Genomic DNA, 27945 nt, shown 5'->3' with positions numbered 1-27945 from the left:
TCATGAAGTTATCAAATATTTTAAACTAATACCCAAGCAGATACATTTGCAACATTTCATGATTTCTTAATATCTATAGGCAATATTCCAAATCAGGTCTTTCTCTTATTTTTCCTCTGCCAAAAAACATCTACATTTTGTCTGGCAGCAAACTCTAAGTAGGGGGTTGATTCAGGTAGGCTAAGGGAGAGAAAGACTGACCAGACAAGCAGAAGACACTGATAGAAATGGCCCATTGAGCAGCCATGTGGAATAGGAGGTCTATGCTAGACAGAGCCCAAAAGAGCCCAGTTTGTGTCTCACAGTCCAAATTTGGTGGATGTATTTTTGAAGTTTCTAAAGGTTAACTACATGCTGTAATACATTATAGAAAGACACGGAGCAGCATTTTACTGTGCCAGTCAAGAAGCTGGCTTGAATCTGCTATTTAGGACAGAGAGAGACAGTACGATTTACATGTATGAGAATGTGGGAATAATTTTACCTTCTGTTGTTTTTAAAACCACCTTGGGCCATGAGTTTTAAATTGAGACACAAGAAGATCTGCTGGGGTTCCCATAGCAACATTAACTTATCTAACTGCCCTTGCTGTACGTAATACCTTCGTTACTAGTTTGGCTTTTAAATATACACTTTAATTAGGAAAACAACTGAGTTAAGAGTCCCAGGCAAATTTTGACTTTTACATTTACTGCATGTTTAAACAGAAACCTTGATATTGTACTTCTGAGGACTTGTTATCAAGGAAAATGTATGCAAAACCTTCCGTGGTTCTCCTTGCCCTGATCTCTGACCTCACTGCATTCCATTCTGTTGACGACTCCTCAATCAATCTCTCTAAATATATTTATAACACACCATGGCTAGGATAAAACAGAAATAAACCAACCTCGGATGGCTCTAGTCCAGAGACCAGAACCCAATGCACCCTCTATTCAAGGCTGTCTATAGATGCCCTCCCCATCTTTTCTCCACTATTCCGAATCATGAATATCCATATCCCCACCAAACATACCTGTCTTCTCACCATCTTCTGAGAGCATATGTTCTAGGACTAGCCTGAGACCTACCTCCTCCCAGAACCCTGATTCTTTCCCTTCCATCCCACAGCTTATCTTTCTCTCTCTTCAGAACCATTATTACTACTGCTACCACCACACGATGTCTGTGACTGGGCAGCAACCCTCCCCTCTTTTTGATAACAGTGTCTTGATTTTCCTTCGAGGAACTTGCCTCCATTCCATATAGTCTGGTGGTGCCATCAAATAACCTGTCCTGCCCCAGTCTGTCAAAAGATGAATCCATGGGGCTTCCCTGGTGGCGCACTGGTTGAGAGTCCGCCTGCCGATGCAGGGGACACGGGTTCGTGCCCCGGCCCGGGAAGATCCCACATGCCGCGGAGCGGCTGGGCCCGTGAGCCATGGCCGCTGAGCCTGCGCATCCGGAGTCTCTGCTCCGCAACGGGAGAGGCCACAACAGTGAGAGGACCACGTACCGCAAAAAAAAAAAAAAAAAAAAAAAAAAAGATAAATCCATGATCCAAATTGGACCAATCATATGCTTCCAGGAAGTTGAATTTTAAGTGAGTTCAAAACGGAAAAATAGTTGGAACTGATCATTCTGATGGTGGTCCTTTCAAGAGATTGTCCATGTCTTCCAGGTTTCTGTGGCTCATAATCAGTCAAGCATACCAGCTAGCTGATAAGCTCCGTATTTGAGTACTTGCTCACATGTTATCTTAGATCATGATTTAGAGGCTTGGGATGCACAGTTTGCTTTGCCAGCTAGAGTCTATTTATGCTCTCAGAAGACAGAGCTGGGTCTTTATTGTATTATTCCATATAATTCAGCACAATGTAAGTACTCAGTATATGTTGTATAATGAATGACAGACCAGTTTTAGAAACTCCATTTTTACCAAGTACAATTTGCAAGCCAATTTATGTCTTTTTTGAGGCAAGGTGGTAAATAAATTTTTAATTGCTACGATTTAAGAATTTTCTTGGGTATGACAGTTGTCTTAAAGAAGGCTTCCAACTTGTACACCTAAGAATAGCCTGAAAATAATATTAGCATTGGTCATACTTCCCCAATTTTAGGAAAGGAAAGAGAAACTAAAATTCTGTTTCAGACATTAGTCTGTGAATTAAAGAAAAAGAAAGTTTTGGGACGAACAACGACAAAACAAAAAAATATATACTTTTGTCTTGGTCTTGTGACTTTCCTTGGAAACAAGGTGAGCTGCCTCTCTGCTATCAGTTAACAGTGGAGGAGAGTTCAACTGTGTTCAACTAATGTATAAATAAAGTAGATGGGTTTTTTTCACTTCTAAAAAATGGCAGGTTTCCGCTTCTCAGAATCATCTGACTTATATTGGTAATTTAACTGAATGCTTATAAAACTCAAACAACAAACAAAATGGTTAAGATGTAATAAATCCAAACAAGCTTTAGCATATTACGTTTTGAAAACACAGAATACTGTGCTCTCTTCCAAATCACTTACATGTGCTTAAAATGCACAAAAGAGCCCACCCACGGTAAACAGCAGGATATACAAATTCTCTTCTTCTGTCTTTTCAAAAATGAAAGATTTACAGAAGGCTTTGAATAGTGTAATCCTCTGGTTTGTACCTTAACATGATACATAGTTCAGCCATGAGAAAAGAGTGAAAATACCAATTTGGAGCTTTTTTGAGTGAAGGGTAATGGTTTCTGGAATTTTCCTTGAACCCAAACTCGGTGCATTTTCACTTTTTTTTTCCTATTAACTTGTAAGCGACGATCGACCAGATTTTGCTTCTCATTTAACCCAGCCTTGCAGAACATATCGTGGACTTCCCCTGTGAGACAAGAATGGCAGTCAAATGTATGATATGTGACTTGGGGGGAGGGGCAGTCAGGAACAATGGAACATTAATGGAATGAATAACCATCTGAATTTTCATTTATACCAAGAAACATTTTCTAGTACAAATTGGTGAAGGAAACCCATGACACCAAGTGGTTTTCTTCTATTTCACACAAACATACCAAGTATAAACAGTTGAACACAGCAGGTGTTAACAGATATACAACACTATCGGTTGCAGCTTTCAATATTTTGAAAGGTGCCCAGATCTGAGTTTTTGTTGGTTTGCAGAGACCCCAAATGGCACATTGTAAAAGTACTCACATAAGTTTGGGCAAAGTCCTTGAATGAAGGATTCATTTTAAATGCTTTTTTAAAATGAGAAATTGACAAGAGATAAGTAATTTTCTATGGACTCTTAAAATCACATTCCCTCTTTTGGCTGTGGCACGTCATCAATTTTTTCATATCTGGGCTAACAGTACCTCTGAAATGGAAACTTCGTTAGGGTATGAGGATGAAACAAGTGATTCTTTAAATTGGAAAAAGATTAAAAGGCAAAAAGGCCACTTCCAAGCTTTTACATAGAACAGTTATAATCACTAAGGTGTAAAGACATCTAATGTTTATTCAACTCTTGAAGCCTCATTTTTAGAGCTTTTAAGTTTCTCCCTGCAAATAATACCCAAGGAAAGTTTTTACAGCTAATTATTTCCTCTTATAGATAAACATACCTTTTGTAAAGAAATATGCTCTGGTACCATCGCCTCGAACATAAAAGTTTTCAGATAAACAATGCCCTAAAAAAAAAAAAGAAGTGTGACAAGAGAAACTTAGTATTCCTTAAGAAAACCACCACCACCACTAACAACAAAATTGACATGAAATGTAAACACAGCATTCTTTAAAACACAAGAAAATAACTCCAAACTGAATATACCATTACCCCTTTTAAAACGAAGCTGAGTCTTATCGTATCTTCCATAGTCCCGAAATAACAGCATTCCCCCAGGTTTCAGTAACTTGGACAGTCGGTTTACAACGCCTTGCATCCTTTGAAAACAAAGCAAGAGACTCTGTGGAAGTCTTGTTTTATACGTCACATTTAACCTCCTTAATGATAAAATAAGCACAGCTCAATGAGGCCAAAGAAATGTAAGCCACAAATATAAGGGGAACAAAACCAAAAATATTTTGTATAGAAAGAAAAAAGGACACCAACTTGCTAAATAATCAGATTCAAAAAGCCTAGAATATCAAGAAATCACCCAAATGACCAGAGCGGTAACTTCACAGAGCTTGATGTGTAATGTCAATGCTGAACTGCAAAACCACATAGACATTCCTGATATTAACAGCAAATTAAGGTAGTTCCAAGGCAGAAAAAAATGAAGTCGTTTCATTTTCCTTGCAAGATAAAAAATATGCCAGAACTGTCCCAATCAGACATACCTAAACGGGGATCACCTTTCCTCCAAAACTAGCTGCTTTTCCTCCTGACTTCTTTATTTAGTTCAAAGGTACTAAATTCACCGAAGTGTAACACCTCAGAGAAATCTTTGACTCCTTTTATTTTTCTCTTCTTCCACTATCCTCAGCACAACCATTTGGTCATCAAATTGTATGTCTTTTTAAAAAAACTACATATTTGGGCTTCCCTGGTGGCGCACTGGTTGAGAGTCCGCCTGCCGATGCAGGGGATACGGGTTCGTGCCCCGGTCCTGGAGGATCCCACGTGCCGCGGAGCGGCTGGGCCCGTGAGCCATGGCCGCTGAGCCTGCGCGTCCGGAGCCTGTGCTCTGCAACGGGAGAGGCCCCAACAGTGAGAGGCCCGCGTACAGTAAAAAAAAAAAAAAAAAACTACATATTTGATCGTTTCTCTCTCTCGTATCCCACTGGTACTCCCTTAGTATACAAACTCGAACATCCTCAGGCTGGAAACAGAATTGCTTCTTAACAGGTGTTATTATTATCCCTGCCAATCCTTCCTGCATATTATTGATGAATTAGTATGCTTAAAATGATGGTTTTGTCAAATCATCCCTTTGCTCAAATTTTCATGATTTTATTAATCCACAGGATAAAATCTTAGTTTCTTATTTGAGCCCTTAAGATCACCTACAACTGACCTCAATCTTTCCAACATCTTTCCCACTACTTCCTAATCTGAAGCATCTTTAGCCAAACTGTTACATGCTTGGCTCTGAGCAGTCCATGCCTTTGCTCATGTGGTTTCCCCTCAAAGAATTCTCTCCTCCTTACTCTTTGCCTATTTAAATTCTATTCACACTCTAAGCCCCAGCTCAATACTGGGAAGCTCTTATTACTTTCTTTCTTTTACTGCTTATTCTACCCATCTGGTTCCCAAACATGACCCCTTGTGACTGGTTTTTTTTTTTTTTTAATTTATTTTTGGCTGTGTTGGGTCTTCGCTGCTGCGTGTGGGCTTTCTCTAGTTGTGGCAAGCAGGGGCCACTCTTTGTTGCAGTGTGCGGGCTTCTCACTGCGGTGGCTTCTCATTGTGGAGCACAGGCTCTAGGCGTGTGGGCTTCAGTAGTTGTGGCATGCAGGCTCAGTAGTTGTGGCTCACGGGCTTAGTTGCTGCGAGGCATGTGGGATCTTCCTAGACCAGGGATCGAACCCGTGTCCCCAGCATTGGCAGGCGGATTCTCGACCAATGTGCCACCAGGGAAGCCTGTGACTGCTTTTGATTTAATGTTTTTGGTTAAGTGTTCAAGGCCTTATATGTGATTATGGTACAGAGATGACAAAGATTTCAGATCTCATATCAAGCCAAGTGACTGACATTGGCTGCCGACGGAGCTCTACTGCAAAGGACTCTTAAGACTCACAGGGAATGACAATCTACAAAATCAATTATCAATGTCTGCCCTGGGCAGAGAATGGTAAATGGCAGCCTGTGTACTAAGTCCTTGCTGTCTCTGCTTTATCCAAGCTTCTTAAAGCTTCTGAGCATACCTTATTTTAAAAATTAGGGGTTTTGATCAGATAATCTGTAAATTCCTTCCAATTAAAACACTGTTCAGGGACTTCCCTGGTGGCACAGTGGTTAAGAATCCGCCTGCCAATGCAGGGGACACAGGTTCGAGCCCTGGTCTGGGAAGATCCCACATGCCGCGGAGCAACTAAGCCCATGCGCCAAAACTACTGAGCCTGTGTGCCACAACTACTGAAGCCCGTACCTTAGAACCTGTGCTCCGAAACAAGAGAAGCCACCACAACGAGAAGCCCACGCACCGCGACGAAGAGTAGACCCTGCTCCCCGCAACTAGACAAAGCCGGCATGCAGCAATGAAGACCCAATGCAGCCAAAAATTTTTAAAAATTGAAAAAAAATAAAAATTTAAAACACTGTTAAGTGAAATAACGGGGTGAAACAGTATGTCAGGTTATGAAAGAAATAAGTAGTAAGAAAATGAAAGTAACTATGAAAACAAGAGAGAAATGATAGAAAAAGGTGCCATGATTAGAAAAAAAGCTCTTTAAAAAACCTGGAACCTAAGTACATGAAAGAGAAAAAGAATAGTATTTTTCCTTGTTTATTTTATTACAGGTTATTTTCACACTGCGCTTATATCCTTAGAATTTGACAATTAAAGAAAACCATATCTAAACCTTAAAATATTCACTTTCCGGATAAATGTTTTACGTACAGAGAAAAAAAATCTCTTTCTGCAATTATTAGCAAAACAAGCATGAAACGAAAACACAAAAAAACAAACAGCCAAATAGTTCAAAATGTAGCCTCCTTCTGCAAATCCTCTCCTTCCAACTATCCTTTAAAGTCTGCGTTGCAGGTGAAGGCAAGAGGTGGGGAGCTGCTTCTCTTATCAGCCCATCTTGGGTCATAATGCAATTCCAGAGCCAGTTCCTGAGAAATGCAGGTGGGAGTGGCCTGCAGGTGAGATGGACAAGAATGGGGGAAAGCCCCTTTTCTTTTTTCATCTGACTTGGGCCAACTCTGCTATCCTCACCTATCGCTGGATGGAGGGAGAGGAGAAGGAAAAAAAGGGATTAAAAAAAAAAGAGTGTTTATTGACTATTCGATGCTTAGATCTTTAGAAAACATATTATACTTTTATTTCAATAACAGGAAGGACAGCTACCTATTTTTTTTGTAGCCTTCTATGGTTTACTCCCATTTAAGCTGGGACCCCAAGACTCAAGGTCTAGCTGAACTTCCAAGCTGGCAATAAGCCATTTTTCTAGAATCTTCCTGGGGCTGAATCTACTACCACAGTGCTAGATGACCCTAAAGATACTGCCTTACTTTTCACTTACTATTACCCAACTTCTACTCATTCACCTCATTTTTAGATCATTTCCATGTAGGTAAGAAAGTAGCTACTGACATGATACATCTGAACTTATTTTATAATAAATAAATAGAATGAATATATGTACTATAAAAACAATCTTTCCAAGATATCTGCTTCCCCTTCTCTTTAACATTCAATTCAACTCACGACAAAAATACATTATCTAAACTAATTGAAGTAGACTTTGAGGTCTCATTTTGAATTTAAACATTTCCTGTTATAGGTGTCAGAAAATCTTGTTCACTATCCACCTACTCTATCCTTTTTACTATTCATCCTTTTAACTGTGAAACAAAATACATAGGTGACATCCTTCTACCAGTACCTGAATAATGCCAACAGTATAAACAGATTAGCAGAAAGAAATAGGTTATAGAAACTGGGAGGAAGTAACTTCATGGAACTTGATATATCTCACCAGGTGCAATTATATATTTCATTCGTTATTTGGAAATCTAATTTGCTTTTCCACAAGTAATCAAAGTGCACATCTCTGAATGAGAAGTGAAAGGACTGTAAAGGGTCCTAGTGACCTTATAATAGCAAAGAAGGAAGGACACAATACTCGATTTCTTTGGGAAAGAGTCACACTCACCAAACAAAAAGCGGTTGATGCCAAGTCCGTATCTATTACCAGAAGATCACGAAAACCCAATTTTAAGAAACATTATGAAGGCACAACCCCTGACACTTACCACATGTGTCTTAATACATACAAGGTGGCAAAATTTTAAGAAAAGTGATCATTTTAATTGCTGGTAATATCTCTTTGTGCTTCCTCTTTAGAGAAAAGCTGTATTTATTATTTCAAAACCTTATGTGAACAAAAATATTTAAGTCATGAATATTTAAATGATGGCACTAGGCCAATCTTAGATTATAAAGGTCCGAGGTTAATCTGGCAAATTTTGATAACCCCTAATTCCCTAGTGGGCTTCTTTAAAACAAATATTTTAAAGCCCATCGATAGACCAGTGTGAAGCCAAACAGATTTACAGCCCACCTCTTCATGAACATTCAGCAAGATGCTAAATCAAAGATGTTTGTTTCTGATCACCAATGTACAATTTCCCTCTCGGGAGTCTATTAGGCTGTTCTGAATTTGTAATTTCCTTGAAGCTCTGTCACTTTTAATAGGTATGTGTCTTGCCAGAAGATGCTTACTTCATTCTGACAGTGACAGAAAGCTCACTAAAGAAGTAGTGTCACCAGTTTCTTTCTGAAAGTCTGAAGAAAGGAAAAACTACATTTAAAAGGCTGCATATTATACATAATGTAGTTCATTAAATAATAAATTCAAGAATTGTCATTTTTGCTTTGATAGTTTTGAAAGCCACTCCTGATAAAGGGGCTGTACACATTTGCTCTGCCCTTTAGTCTTCATTTACCTGTCAGGATGAATGGAAGAGAGCACAAAGACGAGGAGAATGACATCCAGGATCCCATCTGGAAAAGGGTAGGGTAGGCCATCGTCACACACGTCATGAACAAAGGCACAGCACTGGGCTGCTCTGTATGACGTGTGCGACTGTCATGATAAAGGAATGAAAAGACAAAAACAGTTGTTAGCAGACTTCTAGTATTTTTCTCAAATTAAAAACGTCAATTTAACTTCTCTCAAGTGCCTTTCTTCTATAAATTTGATTTTTGGATTAGGTATTCTGTTAGGTTATTTCAAGCTGTCATTAAAAATTAAGTCTAGCACTTGGACTTGATAACAAATATTCTTTTGCAATCCCTCCTTTCTTGAAAAGTGGAGTAGGGCAGTCTTTCTGAGTCAGTAGGCAGTGTTGCTGGAAGCCCACCCTGTGTTACTTCAGAGGCACTGAGATGGTCCTCGGTTCTCTCTCTCACTGCTTATTCCATGCCTCCTTTGGCATTAATATATAAATATCCTATAGTACATAATCAACATTAGGTAATGGTGATGGCTGTACAACTCTAAATATACTAAAAATCACAGGTTTGTATACTTTAAAATGGTGAAATTTATGAAATTTATGTGAACTATACCTCAATAAAGATGCTATTTTAAAAAACCACATCCACACACAATTTGCCTATAAAAACAACGCTAGAAGGATATATAGCAAAATACTAACAGTGATTCACTCTAGGACTCTAAAAAAGCATATTATAGGTAAATTTTATCTTCCCCTTTAGGCTTTTCAGTATTTTAGAAAATGTCTACAATGAAAAACTATTAACTCTTATTACCAGAAATTATGTTCCATGTGTTTACTATACATTTTTGTTAGAATTTCCATTCCTTTTCCATTTCCTAAAATTACCTCTTTTTGCTATGATAATGCTTACTAGCATTTGGGAATTGGTCAAATAAGGCCCGGTTCCCACCACTGTTTTCCTTACAGTTGAGACATTTTAGATTTGTAATATATGCCTTTTCAGACCTTTTTTTTTCCAAAATTTTTAATTTAATGAGTGCCTACTATGTGCCAAACTGTGTGTAAAGCTCTAGGGACATAAATATAAATACCACCTTGTAGGAACCACTCTCTTGAACTCTATATTAAATCCCAAACAACTTCTATTGTTTTAGGGTAACATCTTAGGCATCAGTTGATGATATGATTTGCAAAACTGTAAAAGCTCAGTTAAAAATGGTCACAGATTACATCTGATGCAGTTACATTAAAAAAAAATCACTTCAACAGCAAAAAATTAGATTTTTAATATAGCTCTCTTTAAAGAAAATATAAGGCATACCTTTACCAGCTCCACAGCTCCAGAAGCAAAATCACAACAATAAAGAAAGAACTCTGGAGCATTCCTATGAAAATGAAAGAAATATTTAAATCTAGAGCCCAGATATGCTGAAGCTACAGAAGAAAGGAAAGTGTAGGTTTGAATTTGTTAGTATTCCTTTAACAGAATTTTGGATGACACTTGGCTTGTTGTTTCTTCTTTTTAGACACTGTTCTCTGCAGTGGTGTGTGGATGCCTTCATGTTGTTTCTGAACCAACATTATCTCAAACACTTATCAATTACAGGGTGACTTTCAAATTCCTGCCCTGATTTTAAGGCCCTCCATTATGTGGGCCTACTTGCTCTATATCCCATCATACTCTCCCAAGGGAAACCTCCAAAGCCATCCATCAGCATTGCTCAATCTTCCTCCTACCCCTCACAGGCACTCTTTCTTGTCTGCCTCCAGCCAGCGTGGCCTGTAACTCCTCTTAGCTTAGCCAAGTTCTATCCTCTCCAAGGACCCTCAACCCCCAGTTGCATTTACGTGCTGTTAAATATAATATTAATATGTTTATATTAACAGCATGTAAATACAACTTCTAAAAATAATAAAACACTAATATATTCTTATCGTTTCAAGTGATTGTCAAACTTTTCTTTCCTCTGCCGTTGCGGAGCACAGGCTCCGGACACGCAGGCTCAGCGGCCATGGCTCACGGCCCCAGCCGCTCCGCGGCATGTGGGATCTTCCCAGACCGGGGCACGAACCCGTGTCTCCTGCATCGGCAGGCAGACTCTCAACCACTGCGCCACCAGGGAAGCCCGATTTTCAAACTTTTATTGAGCCTTATACATGGACCAAGCATTAGAATACAAAGTAGTAAATGAAACTGTCTAATAAAACTGTCTAGTAAGAGTATGGGATTTGGGAGCCAATTACACCTGTGTTTAAATCCTGGATTTGCCAGTTATTAACACTGAATTTGACTTAACTTCTCCGAGACTCAGTTGCTTTACCTACAATACGTAAATAAAGTAAGCAAATTCAGGGGTTTTTTTTTGGGGGGGTGATGTTTACCCATATGAAAATCCTGACTAATTTTAATTGGCCTCCACTGAACTTAGACAAGTTCTATTTGGTCTTTACCTGAAATTCAGTAACAATGGCTGAGCCATGGTTACTAATGGGCAGGCACATACAGCTGTTCCTTGAACAATACAGGTTTGAACTTCGCAGGTCCACTTACACATGGATATTTTTCAATAGTAAATACTAAGTGCTATATGGTCCGTGGTTGATGGAATCTGCGGATACAGAAGGAACCACAAATACGAAGGGTCGACTGTAAATTATTCGTGGACTAACCCCCCACATTGTTCAAGGGTCAACTGTACTTTGAATTTTGTGGGTCAGTACCCTTCCTAATCATACCTTGTATGCTATTAGCAAAGGATCCTTGCATCATCTTGCTTAGTAGTGTGTCTGAATCACAGAAAGAGATCAGTATGTCCTAAACAGTAATTATAGGTATGGTCCTGGCTCTTGTGGATTTTATAGCCTAGTTGGGGACATATACAATTTCTATAGAAGTGTGCATAAGGCAGGCACCCTCAGGTGAAAGTCTTAAGAATTTTGAAGGAGGGGGATGGCATTACTAAGTGGGAAGAAGGGGAAAGGGTTTAGAAGTGGGAGTCACATGCTAGGGATGAGAAGCAGAGTGGATCCTGAGAGCCCAGTGTGTGACAGGATATATGGGCTTTGAAGCACATAATTAGAACTTCCAGTTTGATTCAGGAGGCATTTTAAGCAAGGAGGACTTCTAAATAAACACGGAATATAAGCACAAATATGCATTTAGCAAAATCTCACCCAGGCTTGCATTACTCTCAAATGCTACTCATTGATGAATACTACATTCATGTATAATATTCATATATAGTATAGTATTCATATATAGTGCCATTCTGTGGCACTAGGGGTTTGTATTCAAATTAAGATCTGTCCAAATAAATTAATGTATCATGAATAGGATATGGTTATGAAAAGTTAACCAGTACTGAATCAAAGTTAAAACTTGTGCTGCTTATATTTTCTCATCCATCCCATATAAAAATTGTGCTTTATTGCAGCATATATACCCTTATTGTTTCCTATGAAATCCATATATTTGTGACTTGTAATTGTTGGTTGGTCACACATGTTTGAAATGTCTCAAAAAACACTCAGATACATATAGTACTATGTGGTATGATGGCTAAGGGCAAGGGCTCTGAAACAAGACTGCCAAGGGTTGAATCCTGGCTCTACCACTTAGTTGGGTGACCATGGAAGAGTCATCTAATCTCTCTGTAATTGGTTTCTTCATCTTTATTTTTTAAAATTAATTCTTTTATATTGGAGTATAGTTGATTAACAATGTTGTGTTAGTTTCAGGTGTACAGCAAGGTGATTCAGTTACACATATACATGTATCTATTCTTTTTCAAATTCTTTTCCCATTTAGGTTATTACAGAATATTGAGCAGAGTTCCTTGTGCTATACAGTAGGTCCTTGTTAGTTATCTATTTTAAATATAGTAGTAGTGTGTGTATGTCAATCCCAAACTCCTAAGAGATAAATATGGCATCTAAGTTGGTTGTAAGGATTGAATGGACTCATATATGTAGAGTTTCTAGAAAGGTGCCTGACTCAAGAGTAAGCACCTAATAAATGTTAGTCATTCTTATTATTGTTGCTATCATCATCACCATCATCATTATCATCATTGTTATCATCATTAAAGGAAGATCTGCCTCTGCCTTCCAGGAACTTAAAAACTTAAGAAATTAACATGGTTCTATAAATACTTCCATATAGCTCAAAATGCTTCTCTGGACACTGGCACATCTAGCTTTTATGAAAGGTATGCAGTCTATCTTTGGGTAGTAGTTACTAAACACTCACAAGATACAGAACAGTCTAGTAAGCTAAAGGAAGGCCTGTGCCATTTGCCATGTGTCCTACCAGACGGCAGCTTGACCTCTGAAACTGAATTCCCACTGCATCAGCAACCCAAGTTGGTCTTGTGATCACCCAATGACTTTCCAGAGCTTTTCAGTAAAATCGGCTGACTGCCTTGGCCCTTCTCCCAGCAAACAGGTGTAAATATCACCACTACCACCACACCACCAAGCACTCTCTTGGCAAGGGGTTTAAGAATTAAATGATCCTTGGAGAATGATATGACCTCTCAATTCCAGAGGTCTAATTATGGTAAAATATTCTAAAAATGTAAAACATTAATCTTATACTCTCCAAAAGTAATAAAACACAATTTCTGTGGTGGGAAAAAAAAAGTCTAATCCTCCCTTTGGAAGGCTAATCACTGGTTGCCTTTTAAAGATGAATTAATTATCTCAGGTTATTGAGCTACAGTGATTTCTAAAATATGAATATGAGGCAAAAAAAAAAAACCAAAAAGACATATCCACAAAGAAAGAGTCAGGGGGTGAGAGGCAAGAGCTTGCAATTATTAGTTGGAGGGAGAAGTAGAAGAGGGAAAAATACAACTAACAAGTGGGGAGCCAGAGGTATTAATCAGTCAGTGTGTACCAAGCTCTATCTATATTGTATTGTTAGGCTACCTGAAAAATCAGATTAGAGTAAAATATGCTCTTTACCTCAAGGAATATATGAATAGTAGTTGAAGAAATAAGACATAGAGAAACGATATGCTAAATAATAACTTGAGGTAAGTCATAAAGTAACACACAATCAACTGCCAGTGTAGTAGATTTATGTGTATTACAAGTTCAGAGATCACGGGGGTGAAGGAATCTGGCTACGTGGTATAAAAGTACAGGAAATTTTGGCCCAGAAATTGGAAAAGGGAAAACAAAGAAAATAAGTCCCGAAAGAGGAAGAACATTCAGAACTGCAAATTGGCCAGCACCACTTCTGGCTGGACACTTTAACTGGTAATTTGATGATATTAGGGAATTACTTAATTTTTATTATGTTAGGTTTATAATAGTAATGAAGTATGTCCTGCTTTTTGGAGATCCATCATAAGTACTTAAAGTGTCATGATGTTGGCCTTATGTTAATAACTGTTGAAACAAGGTGGTGGGTGTATGAGAATACACTGTATTACTCAGTTTTTCTGAATGCTTTTACATATTCACAATGGAAAGTTAAAAAAAAAAAGACTTTCTTAAATTTAAAAATAGGCATAGTGAAAAGACTGAAAGGAATTATAACAAAAATTCTGTCAGCAGCTATGCTAATGGTGGTGGGAATAATGGGTGATTCCCCCAACCCATTTTCCTCTAATGGGAACGTTCTACAAATGTGCTTATGTTGATTTTATAATGGAAAAATAATGGGAAAGCTATCATGTAAACTTAAAAAAAAATAGGGACTTGACAGACCAGCCATAGGTAAAAGGTGTTAAAGTTTTGTAAGGTGTATCTTCTTCATCACCTACTAAAACACATAGGTGAGGTGGTGAACGGGAAGGGCAACTCAGGAGAACATCTTTGCTCCTATCCCCTACTTCTGCCTTTTTGAATCTTAGGGTTAGGTGCTATAACTCCAAACAATTTCAAGTCTAGATACAGTCATTTGAGAAGGTTTTATACTGGGTGTGGCTCCAGAAGTGATGACAAAAAAATGAGTTTAAAGCTTACACTTTATTTTGTGTAAGCTTTAAACTCTATTCTCTATGTGTAAAATGACACCTAAATAACCTGGAGGGGTAAATAAATCTCTAAAGTTCAGCAATTCCCAGCTTAGCAGAAGGATCCAACCTCTTACTCTCTTCTTATTCCCTCATCCACATAAACACAAGCTTAAAAAATTACTTCAACTCATGGTGGACAACCCATGCCTGTGAAACATTATTTTCAGAGTAATTCTCAGTTCACATGAAATTAGACACTCAGCCAAGACACTTCTTTTGAAATTTCCTTTAGTCATTGTTTATACAGGAACAAGAACACTACTGGCATATACATGACAACTTTTTCCCAGAATTTCTCAACCTCCCATATGTATGTAGAATTTTGTAGGAGAAAACTCTAAAACTCACTGCAAAGTGTTCAGAATTGGAAAAACACTATTCCCAGCACCACAGCCAACCTAAAATCAAAGAATAAACAAATATTATGAAAATAAAGTTAAATTTTCCTCACCAATGTCAGATTTTTTTATTAAAAAAAAAACTAAAAGAAATTTACTGGATCTCTGGGTATAGGAGAGTTTTCTAAACTCAAAAGCAATGAAGTAAATCACAAGAATAATATGCACTGAGAAATCTGACTTATGGAAACATCTAAAATTTTTACATACCAAAACCCAAAATAAACCAAATTAAAAGGTGACAAACATACTGTGAAAAAAACATTTGCATTAAATATGATAAAGGGCAGAGCTCATTTTTTAAAAAGCATCTGATAAATAAAGGAAATAAACAGAACACAAAAGAAGTACAAATGACTTCTAAACGTTTAAAGAACTATATGACCTATTTAACAATCAAAGGAATGCAAATCAAAATAAGGTATAATTTTTGTCTAACAAAGCAGAAAGCACTAAAATAAGAATATTCCAATCAGTAAGGGTGTGATGAAACAGACCTACACTGCAGTGAATTGGTATTAGTACAACTTCTTAGAAAGCAATTTGGCAATATATTTTAATAGTACTAAAATTTTTAAATAAATTATGAACTAGTAAATTGAACCCAAATAATAAAAGAAAATGCAGAAAAGTCTATACCCAAAGATGTTTGCTGTTGAAAACCTGAAAACAATTTAAATGCCCAGTCAAGTGAAAACAGGTAAGTAGAATCATAGTATTCCACATAGTAAAGTATTTTGCAGCCATGAAAATGTTTATAGAGAATTTTTAAAGATAGGGAAAACTGTTTATATTATAATGTTCAATACAAACAAAGCAAACCCCCAAAATGCAGGTAGAGTATAGCTCAACTATACAAAACAATATAAACGAAAGGAGAAAAAAGTCAGTTAAATGTTAATAGTGGTTAAATTAAATCCCTTGTTTATGGGACTGTAGATTATTTTATTCTTTCTCTTTAGCAAATTCTCTGTAAGCAGTATATATTATCTTTACAATCAGAAGGAAAAGGTTTATTTTTTAAAACAGAAAATCAAGGTCTACACCAGATTATAGCAAATTACATACTTCACTTATTTCTATTTCACCTAAAAGTGGGTAATAACAGAAAGATAGAAATTAAGGCCAAAACTTTATTGGTATTTAAAACTTCCTTCAAGTTAGAAATTAAAGTAGACAAATTAAAAAAAATTTAAATCACAAACTTAAAACCTGACTAATTAAAGATATGAGTCCCTTAAATAATTTTTATGCACAAAAGTATATGAACACTTATTTAATAGTTAGATTTGATCATTTCCCCCCTAAAAAATCTGGATCGTTATTAAAGTAATATGGAATGTACATTGAAAAATTTTTGCCCCTGCAGTACCATACCTCTAGGATTCTGAAAGTGGCATTGCTACCAGGAAACAATTCAGTCTTCAGAGGTCCTTTTCTGTGTTCTTTGGAGTCTAGGTTGGAAAAATCAGATCCTGCTTTGTTTTGACCATCTGATGAGCCAGAACTTTCTCTATCATGATTTTTTTCTTCAGGCATAGTAGGGCAGTGCATTCTTGAGAAACAGTTTGCAGCATGAACTTTTACATGATTCCATGATAATTCTTTTACCTTCTCTTCAGTTTTTTGACCAACTGGAAGAATTTCAGGAAATTCCCTCAACAGCCAATTACGATCTTTGAAAAACTTATTCTTATGTATCTTATAAAATGTGTCCCAATATTTACTAGCTTCACTCTCATACTTCACTAAAATAAAGAGAAGAAAAAGGATTTATTTTACTATGAATTATATTTATCATTAGTTACTATTTTAATAACTAAATATATTTAATAATTAAATACTGTTAAATACATTACATATACTATTCACTTATAACAATTATATTTACTATTGAATAACTTTAATGTTATAATAATTTTTATTTATCTGATTTTTTTTTAACATTTTTTTTTTTTTTTTTTTGCGGTACGTGGGCCTCTCACTGCTGTGGCCTCTCCCGTTGCGGAGCACAGGCTCCAGACGCGCAGGCTCAGCGGCCATGGCTCACGGGCCCAGCCGCTCCGTGGCATGTGGGATCCTCCCAGATCGGGGCACGAACCCGTGTCCCCTGCATCGGCAGGCGGACTCTCAACCACTAAGCCACCAGGGAAGCCCTTTTTTTTTTTTTTTTTAACATCTTTATTGGAGTATAATTGCTTTACAATGGTGTGTTAGTTTCTGCTATAAGGGAAGCCCTTTTTTAACCTTTTAAAGGTTAAAACTACAGAGTATTAATCCTCACAAAATGTGTCAATGTGTGGGCTTACCCTGGTAAGTCTGCTTCTGTCTCAATAGTTTAGCCAATAAATTTTTGTGAGGAATATAATCATTGCATACTGCTTTCTACAGTCTAATCTTGAAATCTTAATGATCACATTTTTACCAATAACCTGTAAGGCTCTTTATTATCTTAGAGAAATGATACCTCATTTTTTATGTCTCTGTAAATGCAGCTTCAACACGACAAATGTCTGTGCAAACTGGTAATCAAACAGGAAATTGTGGAATAATAAATGACATAATCTTAGGGCTAGAACGGTCCATTGCAATAATCTACTCCAACCCCCTTGTTTCACGTTTGAAGAAAGGACACACAGAGAAATGAACCCACTTGTATGGGTCCTGGAGCCCGGTCACAGCAGAAGCAGGACCGTATGATCTAACTCCTGGGGTCTAGGGGCCATCCCGTAACTCCATTCTTCACCCACCTCCAGAGGCACCTCTTCTTATTAACATCTCCTAATATGAAGCCTTAAAGAGAATTTCTGATACAATTTAAAAAGAGATATGCATTTTGTGATGTCATCCCTTCGATTACCCTGGGTCTCAGCATCAGGGTTAGGTCAACAGTCTCAGACCTTCAGGCAATTCTTAGCTTTCTGCCTCTTTCTATCTGCAGCTTAAATTAGTATAATCATTAATTCACTCACTTTCTCAATCACTCACTCAAGAAACATTTCTTGGATACTATTACATACCAGACCTAATCCCTGGGTTAGGAACTACTTTCGCCCAGTGTAGACACGTGACATTTCTAAAGTGCCTTCAAAAAATTTAAAAAACCTTCCATTAATATAGAATAATTTTCAAGACTTAATGTTAGGTGAGAAAGCAAAATGTAGAACAATAAGTATAGGATGCAACTATTTATTAGAAACAAAAGAAGAAAAAAATACATGTGTGTACATACACAGAAAAACAGTCATGTATGTATATACACATACTTACTGCCGTATGGGCAGAATACTTCTGGAAGGATAATCACATAATTAGTAGTACTGGTTGCCTCTAAAGAGTGGAACTGAGTGGCTGGGGACCAGGGTTTGAGGAAGAATTCTCATTTGAATTTTGATCCATGTGAAATTATAATCTATTCCAAAAATAAACTAAAACTAAAAACAACAGACTCATTTCTTTGAGAATTTTAAAGAAGCCCTTACCCTTAGAACAAGCAGTTGCCTATAGTCAGGTTTGTCTCTGTTACAGAACCCTGTCCTGAAGCCCTTATATTTTTCTTTTCTTTCCACTTTTATCTTTATGGCCTTGTACCATGGATCCCCACCCATCTGGCCACAAGACTTCCTTCCCATCAGGGCTGAATTGTATCTGGCAGCAGGACTGCTAGAAAGACAGAAACTCCCATCTGTATTTAAGGTCTGAGAAATGAAAGTAGATCTCTGTAACAAAAGAATTATGTGATGTTGAAGTCCAAAACATGCTCTCATCTGCACTAATGGGAGGAAGCCTATTTATCACTAATCTAAAAATGCTGTATATCTTTAAAATAGTTCTATCTCTACTTTTAGAAATTGGAGTGTACCTGATATACTGTGTAAGAAAACAAAACAACATTCCGAAAATCAGACTCAGGAGGAATTAGGAAACCGTCAAATTTCCCCAGGGTCTTCTCGCACCTTCTCTTCTTCCTTTTACCTTAAGAACTCTCTTTGTAACTCACTCTATGCTGGTAAAAGATTTTTCTGCTTAATAAAAGGTGACCCACCTAAGAAGACCTATATTTAGTCAAATCTCTAGCATTTGAGTTTCCAATACCAAGTTACTTGTGAAGTGAGTTTGAACCTAACTATAAGTAACTAGAATGTAATATAAGTGATTAATTTGTGGGAATATCCCCCTCGGAATTAATTGGCAGGGGAAGAGATAGACAGCAGTGGAGTAACTTGAAAGAAAAGATGTTCACAGCAGTGCTATTTATAATAAGAAAAAGTGGAAATAACTCAAACAGCCAGCAACATAGGAATGACCAAGCAAACCATGCATGTCAAAACAGAGTAAACTTATGTAGCAATTAAAATTTAAAGGATAATAATATTAAGAGAAAATATTCACACAGAATGGTCTGTACACTGACTGCAACTCTAAAATTTATTTTATATTCATTTATAACCATCAGATGGAAATTTGGAGTGCTGGTAACAATTTAACGATTATTAGGTAGTTCTTTCTTTTGCAAAGTTTTATCTACATCTTACATGAAGATAAGGAATCTTGGTTGAATTCTTCATTCTACTTGCCCGAAGAGTTTCCTCATTTGATGAGGGGTTGAATTAGAGCAGCGGCCCCCAACCTTTTTGGCACCAGGGACCAGTTTCGTGGAAGACAATTTTTCCACGGAGGTGGGGGGTGGGGGGGTGATGGTTCAGGAGGTAATGCGAGCGATGGGGAGCGATGGGGAGCGGCAGATGAAGCTTCACTCACTCACCTGCTGCTCACCTCCTGCTGTGCGGCCTGGTTCCTAACAGGCCACTGGCCGGACCCCTGAATTACAGTATCTCTATGGTTAAGCTCTAAAAAGTCTATGTACTTTCCTATTAAATCCCATGAATTTATGGAGAACATTAAACATTCAGTTCTACAAACTGCAAAATCTTGGATCAGATTGCTGTCATAAATATGAGCCTGTACTACTGTTTAATTTCTACAGTTTATAAAGAAAATGAATTTGCAGTGAGGTGACTAGAATCTGGTGCAGGTACCAAATATATCAAGCACCTAAATTCAACCCTAGCTTATCCAATCTTTAAAAAGGATCTGATTACTATTAAAAGATGATGGTCAAGGTACGCTTTCAAGCCTTTTTCAAGTATTTCCCACTCAGGAATTAGGAGGAAAAAAACAAACATCACATAAATCATTGTACCAATAACAGCAGCACAATAGTACATACTAAGTGTTTATTTTGTGCCAGGCACTATGTCAAATGTTACTTGGATTTTTTTCCCATTTAATCCTAATAATACCTCTCAGATAGACATGTTATTCCAATTTACAGACAAAGAAGTTCAAGGTCAGAGGGGATAAAAAAATTTGCCCAGAGTCACCCAGCAGAGCCAGGACCTGAACCAATTCTATCAGACTTTATGCTCAATCATTATACATACTGCCTTCCTAACACAAAATCAAGATTAACCCCCTCCAAAATATCTCTGAAAATAATCTGTTTTTCTGATTTTGTACTTTCCTCTCATTATGAAGCATCAAGCTGAAATTAAAACCTCAGTATGACTTATAATCAGTATAACCAAATAGTAAAAATAATGCTGATTGAAGTGAACCTACATAAAGACAGATCAGAAAAACAGACTTAATTAAACCCCATTTGAATTATATAAAAAATAAACTATGCAAGGTTGTATGATGAAATTATGATGAGCAACAGGAACATAAAATGCTCTATAAGAATAGATGGGTTTGTGGGACAGCAACAGAACAGAAACAAAACAGGATAGTCTGGGATAAAGGCTAATGAGCTGGAACTTTTTTTTTTGCTTTTTAAAGTTGTGCTTTTAGCAGTACCTTCAATCAATGCTGGCAACTCCACAGTTCCCAGTAATGTATAACAGCCTCTGAGACCCCACGGAAGCTCAGTCAAACTCATAATTATGGCTATGAGACAAGGAAACACCTCCAGCATATAATTTAATTTCCTGAACTGCAAGAGTATCTGTGATAACAGGGGAATTGGAAGAGCAACTTTTCTGACCATGAGTGAAAAATTTAGCTTAATCCTGCTGTTCACTCAACTCAAGTTCAGGCCAATAATGATAAAAGAATATAGTGTAGAGAAATCTGCCCTATCTTCATCTTGTCCAACTGATTTTCTAAACAGGTATATTAATGATCAATTTTTCTTGGAGGAGAAAATTTTCCCTTTACTCTCCAAGGCTGCCAATTCAGAGTTAATTGCTCTCTGCCAACGGCCGTAAAAGGGATGTAGTGATCTGTTTAACCACAGCCAGATGAAGCAACTTCTCAATTATTCATTTATTAAATTCAATACTGCTGAGGGGAAGAAGGACTATGACACACTAACCATACTTAAATATTCAGAATTCACCCTGAATCACACTGAATATAACAACTAAGAAATTGAATTAAACCATTTATATGTATCTGACATATACGATATGATTAATATGTATTATGAAAATTTATTCTAAGTTGCAATGTAACAAAAGGCAATTTATTTTTTTTTAATTTTATTTATTTTATTTTTTAACATCTTTATTGGAGTATAATTGCTTTACAATGTGTGTTAGTTTCTGCTTTATAACAAAGTGAATCAGTTATACATACACATATGTTCCCATATCTCTTCCCTCTTGCGTCTCCCTCCCTCCCACCCTCCCTATACAAAAGGCAATTTAAAGCTATTTTTGCACAGCAATTACACGAACACCTGAGCTCTCGAAGTTGGAAATTTCCACATGTCACTGATAAAGTTAATTGTCTAATAAAGGAAAACTCTTAAAGTTATGAAATTTAAAGTATACTTCTAAGAGCACTGTATGAAATTAACAACCAAAGCTGACCTACAAACAAGTATCCTAAATTTATCAGCACACAAAACTTTTAGCTACTCTATTTTTTTTTCTCACATAGGACACTCTCAAGTGGTAAGGTATTCACAAAGGAAGGTATAGTGGAATTCTCTTACTATTTTCCTCGACATAGATAACTCATCCTAGGTAGACAGTTATTTACAATGGTATTTTAAAGTAAAAATAGCAGCTGCATTTGTTATTAACTTTTAAAAACCCATTACATTTGCTAAATTACCAGCTGAGATATAACACACTAGAGATGTTTTCAGGAAATTATAATCATGTTAACTCAAAAACTGCCAAATGTATCTTTCTCATTTCTCTGAATTAACCTGCTTTAAAAAGAAATCTGAGCTATTATAAAATTTAAAATAAATTACCAGGGCTTCCCTGGTGGTGCAGTGGTTGAGAGTCTGCCTGCCGATGCAGGGGACACGGGTTCGTGCCCCGGTCCGGGAAGATCCCACATGCCGCGGAGCGGCTGGGCCCGTGAGCCATGGCCGCTGAGCCTGCACGTCCGGAGCCTGCGCTCCGCAACGGGAGACGCCACAACAGTGAGAGGCCCGCGTACCGCAAAAAAAAAAAAATCATTAATCTGGGCATCTAATTGAAAGAAATAATGCTAATGAGAGGCCGGATGCTTTACATTTTAATCACAGGAATGAATATGTCAACCACTGTACAGCAAAAGACTGTCTTATTTGTGATGTATAAATTCTTATTTTCAGAATTGTGGGGGTGTTTCCGGACTTCAGTTCTCACCAAAGGCTGAGACAATAGGTGACAAATGGGAAATGGGAGTGACAGGAGAGACTGACACACAGAGACCAAAAGAAACTTGCCAGAGAGTTGGCCAGCATGGGAGAACAACCAGTATTTCCTCCCAGTGGCATTAAAATAAGTAAGATAAAATCAGTAGACAGTGCTCATGCCGTATACTATTCTGCAAATGGAATACTTTATGATGGGAGAAAACTGGCTCTTTCAAAGACTTAGGACCCTCCTGGATAAGAAGAGATGGTGATTAACAGGGGCAGTGGGAGAAGAACCGGGTCACAGCTTCCTTTGGGTTTTCACAACATTTGGGAATAGAGCTTTTAAACGGATCTATTCACCTTGACCCACATTCATCAGAGACATTAGATATCCAATTAGAAGCCTCACCTAGGCTGCTGCAGACTAGCAGGTCGATGATTCCTGGTGGAGACTGGACTGGGTGGCTGGGTAGGTATTTACTCTCACTGTAATGTCCCATCACTCAATATAGTTCCTCAGGACAGAAGTTTTCTTTCTTTGCCACCCTCAACTGCTGCTCTGTGCAACCTTGCTTAAGTGTGATGTAAGGGTCACCCTCAATGTGTGTGTTCCTCTCCTTGTAGCAGTTCTCTGACATGTGTGAAGTCCACTGCACTGAGTGGTGTTATGGGGGGGTGGGGGGAGGTAGGAAGGGAGGACGCAGAGGGGACCCAGCAGAAGCCTTCATCACTTTGAGTCATTTTAAAATGAACTCTTTTGTGTCTCCATGGCGGCCAGAAAACTTGCTCAGAAACAGACTGCACATGCTAATAAGCAAACCAAATGCTTCAAAGCAGTATCATCAGCCCTCTCCAGTCTGCTTTTCCTGCTTCTATAGAGGAAGGCCAGTCACCACCTTTCTATTTCAGTCACATTATGGTTCTGTGGGAACTGTCATTTTCCTTTACTGTGGTTTCCAAGGCCTGAAAATAACCTTCTCATTAGCTTCACTCAAGTTCATTGTTAACATAAATAGGCCAAAATAGGCAGCCACGTACAGAGCCCTTTAAGGGAACATTATCAGCACTGCTCATCTATTTATGTTCTAAACAGAAATACTCAAAAGAGCATGAAAAAAAAAATCCTTGGTTTTTCGTATTCTCAGGAAATATACTGTGGATAATTTTTAACTTCCTGGAAAAGAATTAAGATGACTGATATCTTTTAATTCTGTTTAGGCTTGACTCTCTCTGTCACATCCAGGTGGCCACTAGCAGAAGCTTGAGTAATGTGGAAAATATGCCTGTGCAGCTGCTGGCAAAGAAGCAAAATTATACTTCCTCAGAAACAGTGTGACAGAGTTCCTGCAAAGGAATGCAGTACGGGCTGATCTGTGAGCAGAACTGCCACCGGTATGCACTCTAAAATCCAGCCCCAACACTCCCTGGCCACATCCCACTCTGGGACTGCATGGCTGGAGTTCATAAAAATAGAATGGTTCTACTGTGGATCAGGTGCTCTTCTTTCTTGTCTATCCTCCAGGACATATTCATGCTTACAGTAAGGAAGGAAAACTAGCTCTGAGGGATAACAAATGATGCCAGAGGATAAGACAGGGCCACACTGCCCCCTTCACTGGCAAAGGGCAGCTCATGAGGGCTGTCGCATTAGCTTAAGTTTCAACAGCTACCTTTGCTTCAAACTTTAGCCTCAAGTGTAGACTAAAGTCACAACAATAGCTAACTACCAGTGGGATTAGTGCTTTTCACTACGCTTGGCTTGCACAGAGGAATGCAAACATCTTTCTCTGGGGAGTTTCAGGACAGCTGATCAATCTGGAAACAAAATTCTATCTCAGGGGTTGGCAAACTTCTTCTGTAAACGGCCAGACGGTACGTAGTCTGTGTGGACTACATAAGGTCCCTGTTGCAACTACTCAACTCTGTAGATGTAGCTCAAAAGCAGCCATGGACAATGTTAACAAATGAGTTCCAATAAATCTTTCTTTATAAAAATAGACAGTGGGCTGGATTTGGCCCCTGGCCATAGTTTACTGCCTCTCATTCTATCTAACAGGTACACTGACAGTGCTACATGAGTGACTGAGAAATGATGATGACCAGAACCAAGTTGTTCTGGCAAAACTAACCTATGGTATTAGAAGCCAGAATAGTGGTTGCTGTTTGTAGAGTCTTAGGGGTTTGGGAAAGTAATTGGGACAGGGCATGAGGAAGTTTCTGGGTTACTGGTAATATTCTGTTTCTTAAAGTGGGTGTTGGGAAAATTCACTGAGTTTTATGAAAACTTTATGAAAATTTATGAATTGTGTTAATTTCTATGGGTATCTGGTACTTCAATAAGCTGTTTTTGTTTTTTTTAAAGAAAAAAAATCAACCTGTTTTAAAGGAGAAATCATTTAAGGAAAAAAAGGTAGGAAAATTCTCTCTAGGGAGTGTAAGTGTTGGGCCAACTGCCTGTCGGTTCCCAGCTATGCACTGAGAAGGACAGAGGCCAAATTTTTTTTAGTGTGCTTTTTAAACAAAAATTTGTGGTAAAAAACACGTAACATTTACCATCTTAACCATTTTTAAGTGAAGAGCCCGGTAGTGTTAAGTATATTTACATTGTTGTGAAACAGATGTCCAGAACTTTTTCATCCTGCAAATCTGGAACCCTATACCCATTAAACAACAACTCTGTGTTTCACCCCCTCCCCTAAGCCCTTGCTAACCACCATTCTAATTTCTGTTTCTATGAATCTGACTACTTTAGGTACCTCATATAAGTGGAATCATATAGTATTTGTCTTTTTGTGACCGGCTTATTTCATTTAACATAATGTCCTCAAGGTTCATCCAGATGATAGCATGTGACAGGGATTCCATTTCTTTTTATGGCTGAATAATATTCCATATGAAGAGACCACATTTTGTTTATCAATTTATCTGTTGGACATTTGGGTTGCTTCTACCTTTTGCTATGGTGAATTGTGTTGCTATGAAAATGGGTGTGAAAATATTTCTTCAAGACCCTTTCAATTCTTCTGGCTATATATCCAGAGGTGGGACTGCTAGATGATATGGTAGTTCCATTTTTAATTTTTGGAGGAACTTCCATACTGTTTTCAGTAGAGGTTGTACCATTTTATAATTACTCTAACAGGGCATATAAGGGCTTCATTTCTATGCATCTTCACCCACACTTGTTATTTTCTGGTTTTGTGATTGTAGCATAGGCCAATACTTTAGAAGCCATTTTTAAGGTTGGCAAGGCGTTACCTAAATTAAACTCTAAATATCAAAGGCCTCCAAGAAAAGTACCTCAAATCCTTACTGAAACTTTATGTTCAATAAAAGACCAGAAACATTTTGATATGACTCTACCTTCTTCGCTCAAAGTTTTTGAATCTGTTGAATATTCCTAGCAGGTCAAGTGCACAACAGCATACTAAAAGATGCATAACTAAAGGAAAAAATTTAAATTATGTTCTCATATCCTGTTTGAAATGACACCCTTATGTATCTCCCAGAGAAAGCAATAATATGACTATAGAAAGAGATTATACTTATAGGGTGAATACATAATTTATTTCTTTAACTTTGGTTCCGCTACACTGGAATAACTGGGAATTCTCCCAAAGGAACAAGTAGATTAGCAAAGGTAGAAGCTAAGAACTCTCTAAAGTAGTGGCACAATTAGGAGGAAAAGAGACTGAGGTGTGAATTGAATCAGTGGAAGGGCACACAGGAAAGCCAGGCTCCAGGAGACACAACACGTAGTTGCTTTACCTTGCTCTTCCAGAAGGACTCGCACAGCTGAGTTTTCTTCTACTTTTTTTCTGGCTGCTTCTTCTTCTTCTTTTGACCACTGCATGTGATCCCTTTCAAAAAATGAAGATTATAAAACATGCTTTATAATTGAAGAAGGCAGAAAAAGAGTGACAAGGGATACCTCTTTCATTCTAGGTTAGTCAAAGGCAAATGACACAAACAAATTCCAAGGCAAATGAATACATTGTGTCAGATGTTCCTTGTGACAGCGCCGGTGCAACCCTGGAGCGCCTCCGGTTCTTCTAACTCTGGGTGTGTTGCAAGCCCCAGCCACCTTCTGGAGATAACTGCTGAAGTGGTGTCCCAGGAGCACCATGGCGCATGTTTATCTGGGCGCTGGTATGGTTTGCTGTGTTTCATTCTAAGGCTAAATTTATTTGCTTTTCTGTTAATTTATGAACAGGGAATTCTTTAATAGTTTTTTCATACTCCTTTTGCACTATTCTTATTAGCTGCCTTAATTTCTGTATATGGATTCATTTATGTTTAAATGATAGACTACTTGATATAGCATATAAGAAGGTCATCTTTCTAAGACCTGGCACTTTCTATAAGTATTTTCAGTTTCAGAATTTACTCCATATGAGAGAATATTATTTCCTGCCACCAAAATATCTTTCTTGGAATAGAAGCAACATCTTTATAGAAAAAAGGTGATTTTTTTGTTTTGTTTTGTTCTTACAAAGTCTATGTTTCTTTTTTTGCAATAGGTAAAACTGTAAGTAGGTGATGTAGTTTCCTGGAATAAACCGTTTTTCTTAACAATAAAGAAATCACATACCCCAAATTCAAGTCTGTTGCAGTAGTCTAGGAGTAATGAGGTCCAGCACTAAGGTGGTGGCAATGGGAAACAGAAAGGCAGAGTAGAGGGGGAGACACTATGAAAGAAAACTATAGTTATGATCTGGAGATTAACTAGATATTGAAGGGAGAAGAATGAGAGTCAGGAATGATTCCAAGGTATTAAAACTGAGTACTGATGAAAGTGGGGGCAACAGTGACAGAATAAGGAGTTGCTTTGGGTGGAATGATGATAAGCTCAGTACTATTTTAAGTCATGTTTATGCAATCAGATATGAGAGGGTATATTCCAGTGACCTGGCTATAAATACACCACTGAAAGGTGAGAAATTACATTTAAGAAGGATCAAAACTGGTATACTGAAGTTCCCAGGAAAAGTATATGATAATGTAAAAATCAGAGTTTCACAGATGAAAATTTAACCACTGTTATTTCAAATAAAACCCAATCATTTACAACCCAAATAATCACTAAACAGCTTTATCACTTGCTTTAATGAATGAGATCAGAACAAATTTTTGCTTTGACTTATTTTAATATATGTGAGCAATCGCATATATAACTTGGAGCTGGTAACTACATTTTATATTCTGTACCTATAAATATATAGAGAATATTATTATATGACAGTTATGACGTTAAAGGCAATAAATCACTTATTGAAAAAATAG

General features: G+C 37.6%; 1 protein-coding gene across 3 annotated transcripts in view; it reads right to left on the bottom strand.

The window, feature by feature from the left end:
• Positions 1-1576: 1576 nt before the first annotated feature.
• The window catches only part of METTL8 (methyltransferase 8, tRNA N3-cytidine), a 78123-nt gene continuing 51754 nt past the window's right edge, over positions 1577-27945 (bottom strand). For 2 of the 3 annotated variants that reach the window (XM_082658377.1, XM_082658376.1), the window contains exons 3-10: positions 26431-26522; positions 16398-16768; positions 14971-15020; positions 9918-9981; positions 8579-8718; positions 3797-3903; positions 3585-3650; positions 1577-2842 (exon numbers count right to left, since the gene is read on the bottom strand). In XM_082658377.1, coding sequence (XP_082514503.1) covers positions 2652-2842; positions 3585-3650; positions 3797-3903; positions 8579-8718; positions 9918-9981; positions 14971-15020; positions 16398-16768; positions 26431-26522 — 1081 coding nt within the window. In that variant the 3' untranslated portion in view covers positions 1577-2651. Of the gene's footprint in view, positions 2843-3584; positions 3651-3796; positions 3904-8578; positions 8719-9917; positions 9982-14970; positions 15021-16397; positions 16769-26430; positions 26523-27253; positions 27342-27945 lie in introns of those variants that run through there. The other variant, XM_082658378.1, reaches the window with a different exon arrangement.

Source organism: Grampus griseus, assembly GCF_964374135.1.
Source record: "Grampus griseus genome assembly, chromosome: 7".
NCBI lineage: Eukaryota > Metazoa > Chordata > Mammalia > Artiodactyla > Delphinidae > Grampus > Grampus griseus.
Note: the sequence above shows the minus strand (reverse complement) of the source record. Positions and strands in the feature narration are given on the sequence as shown.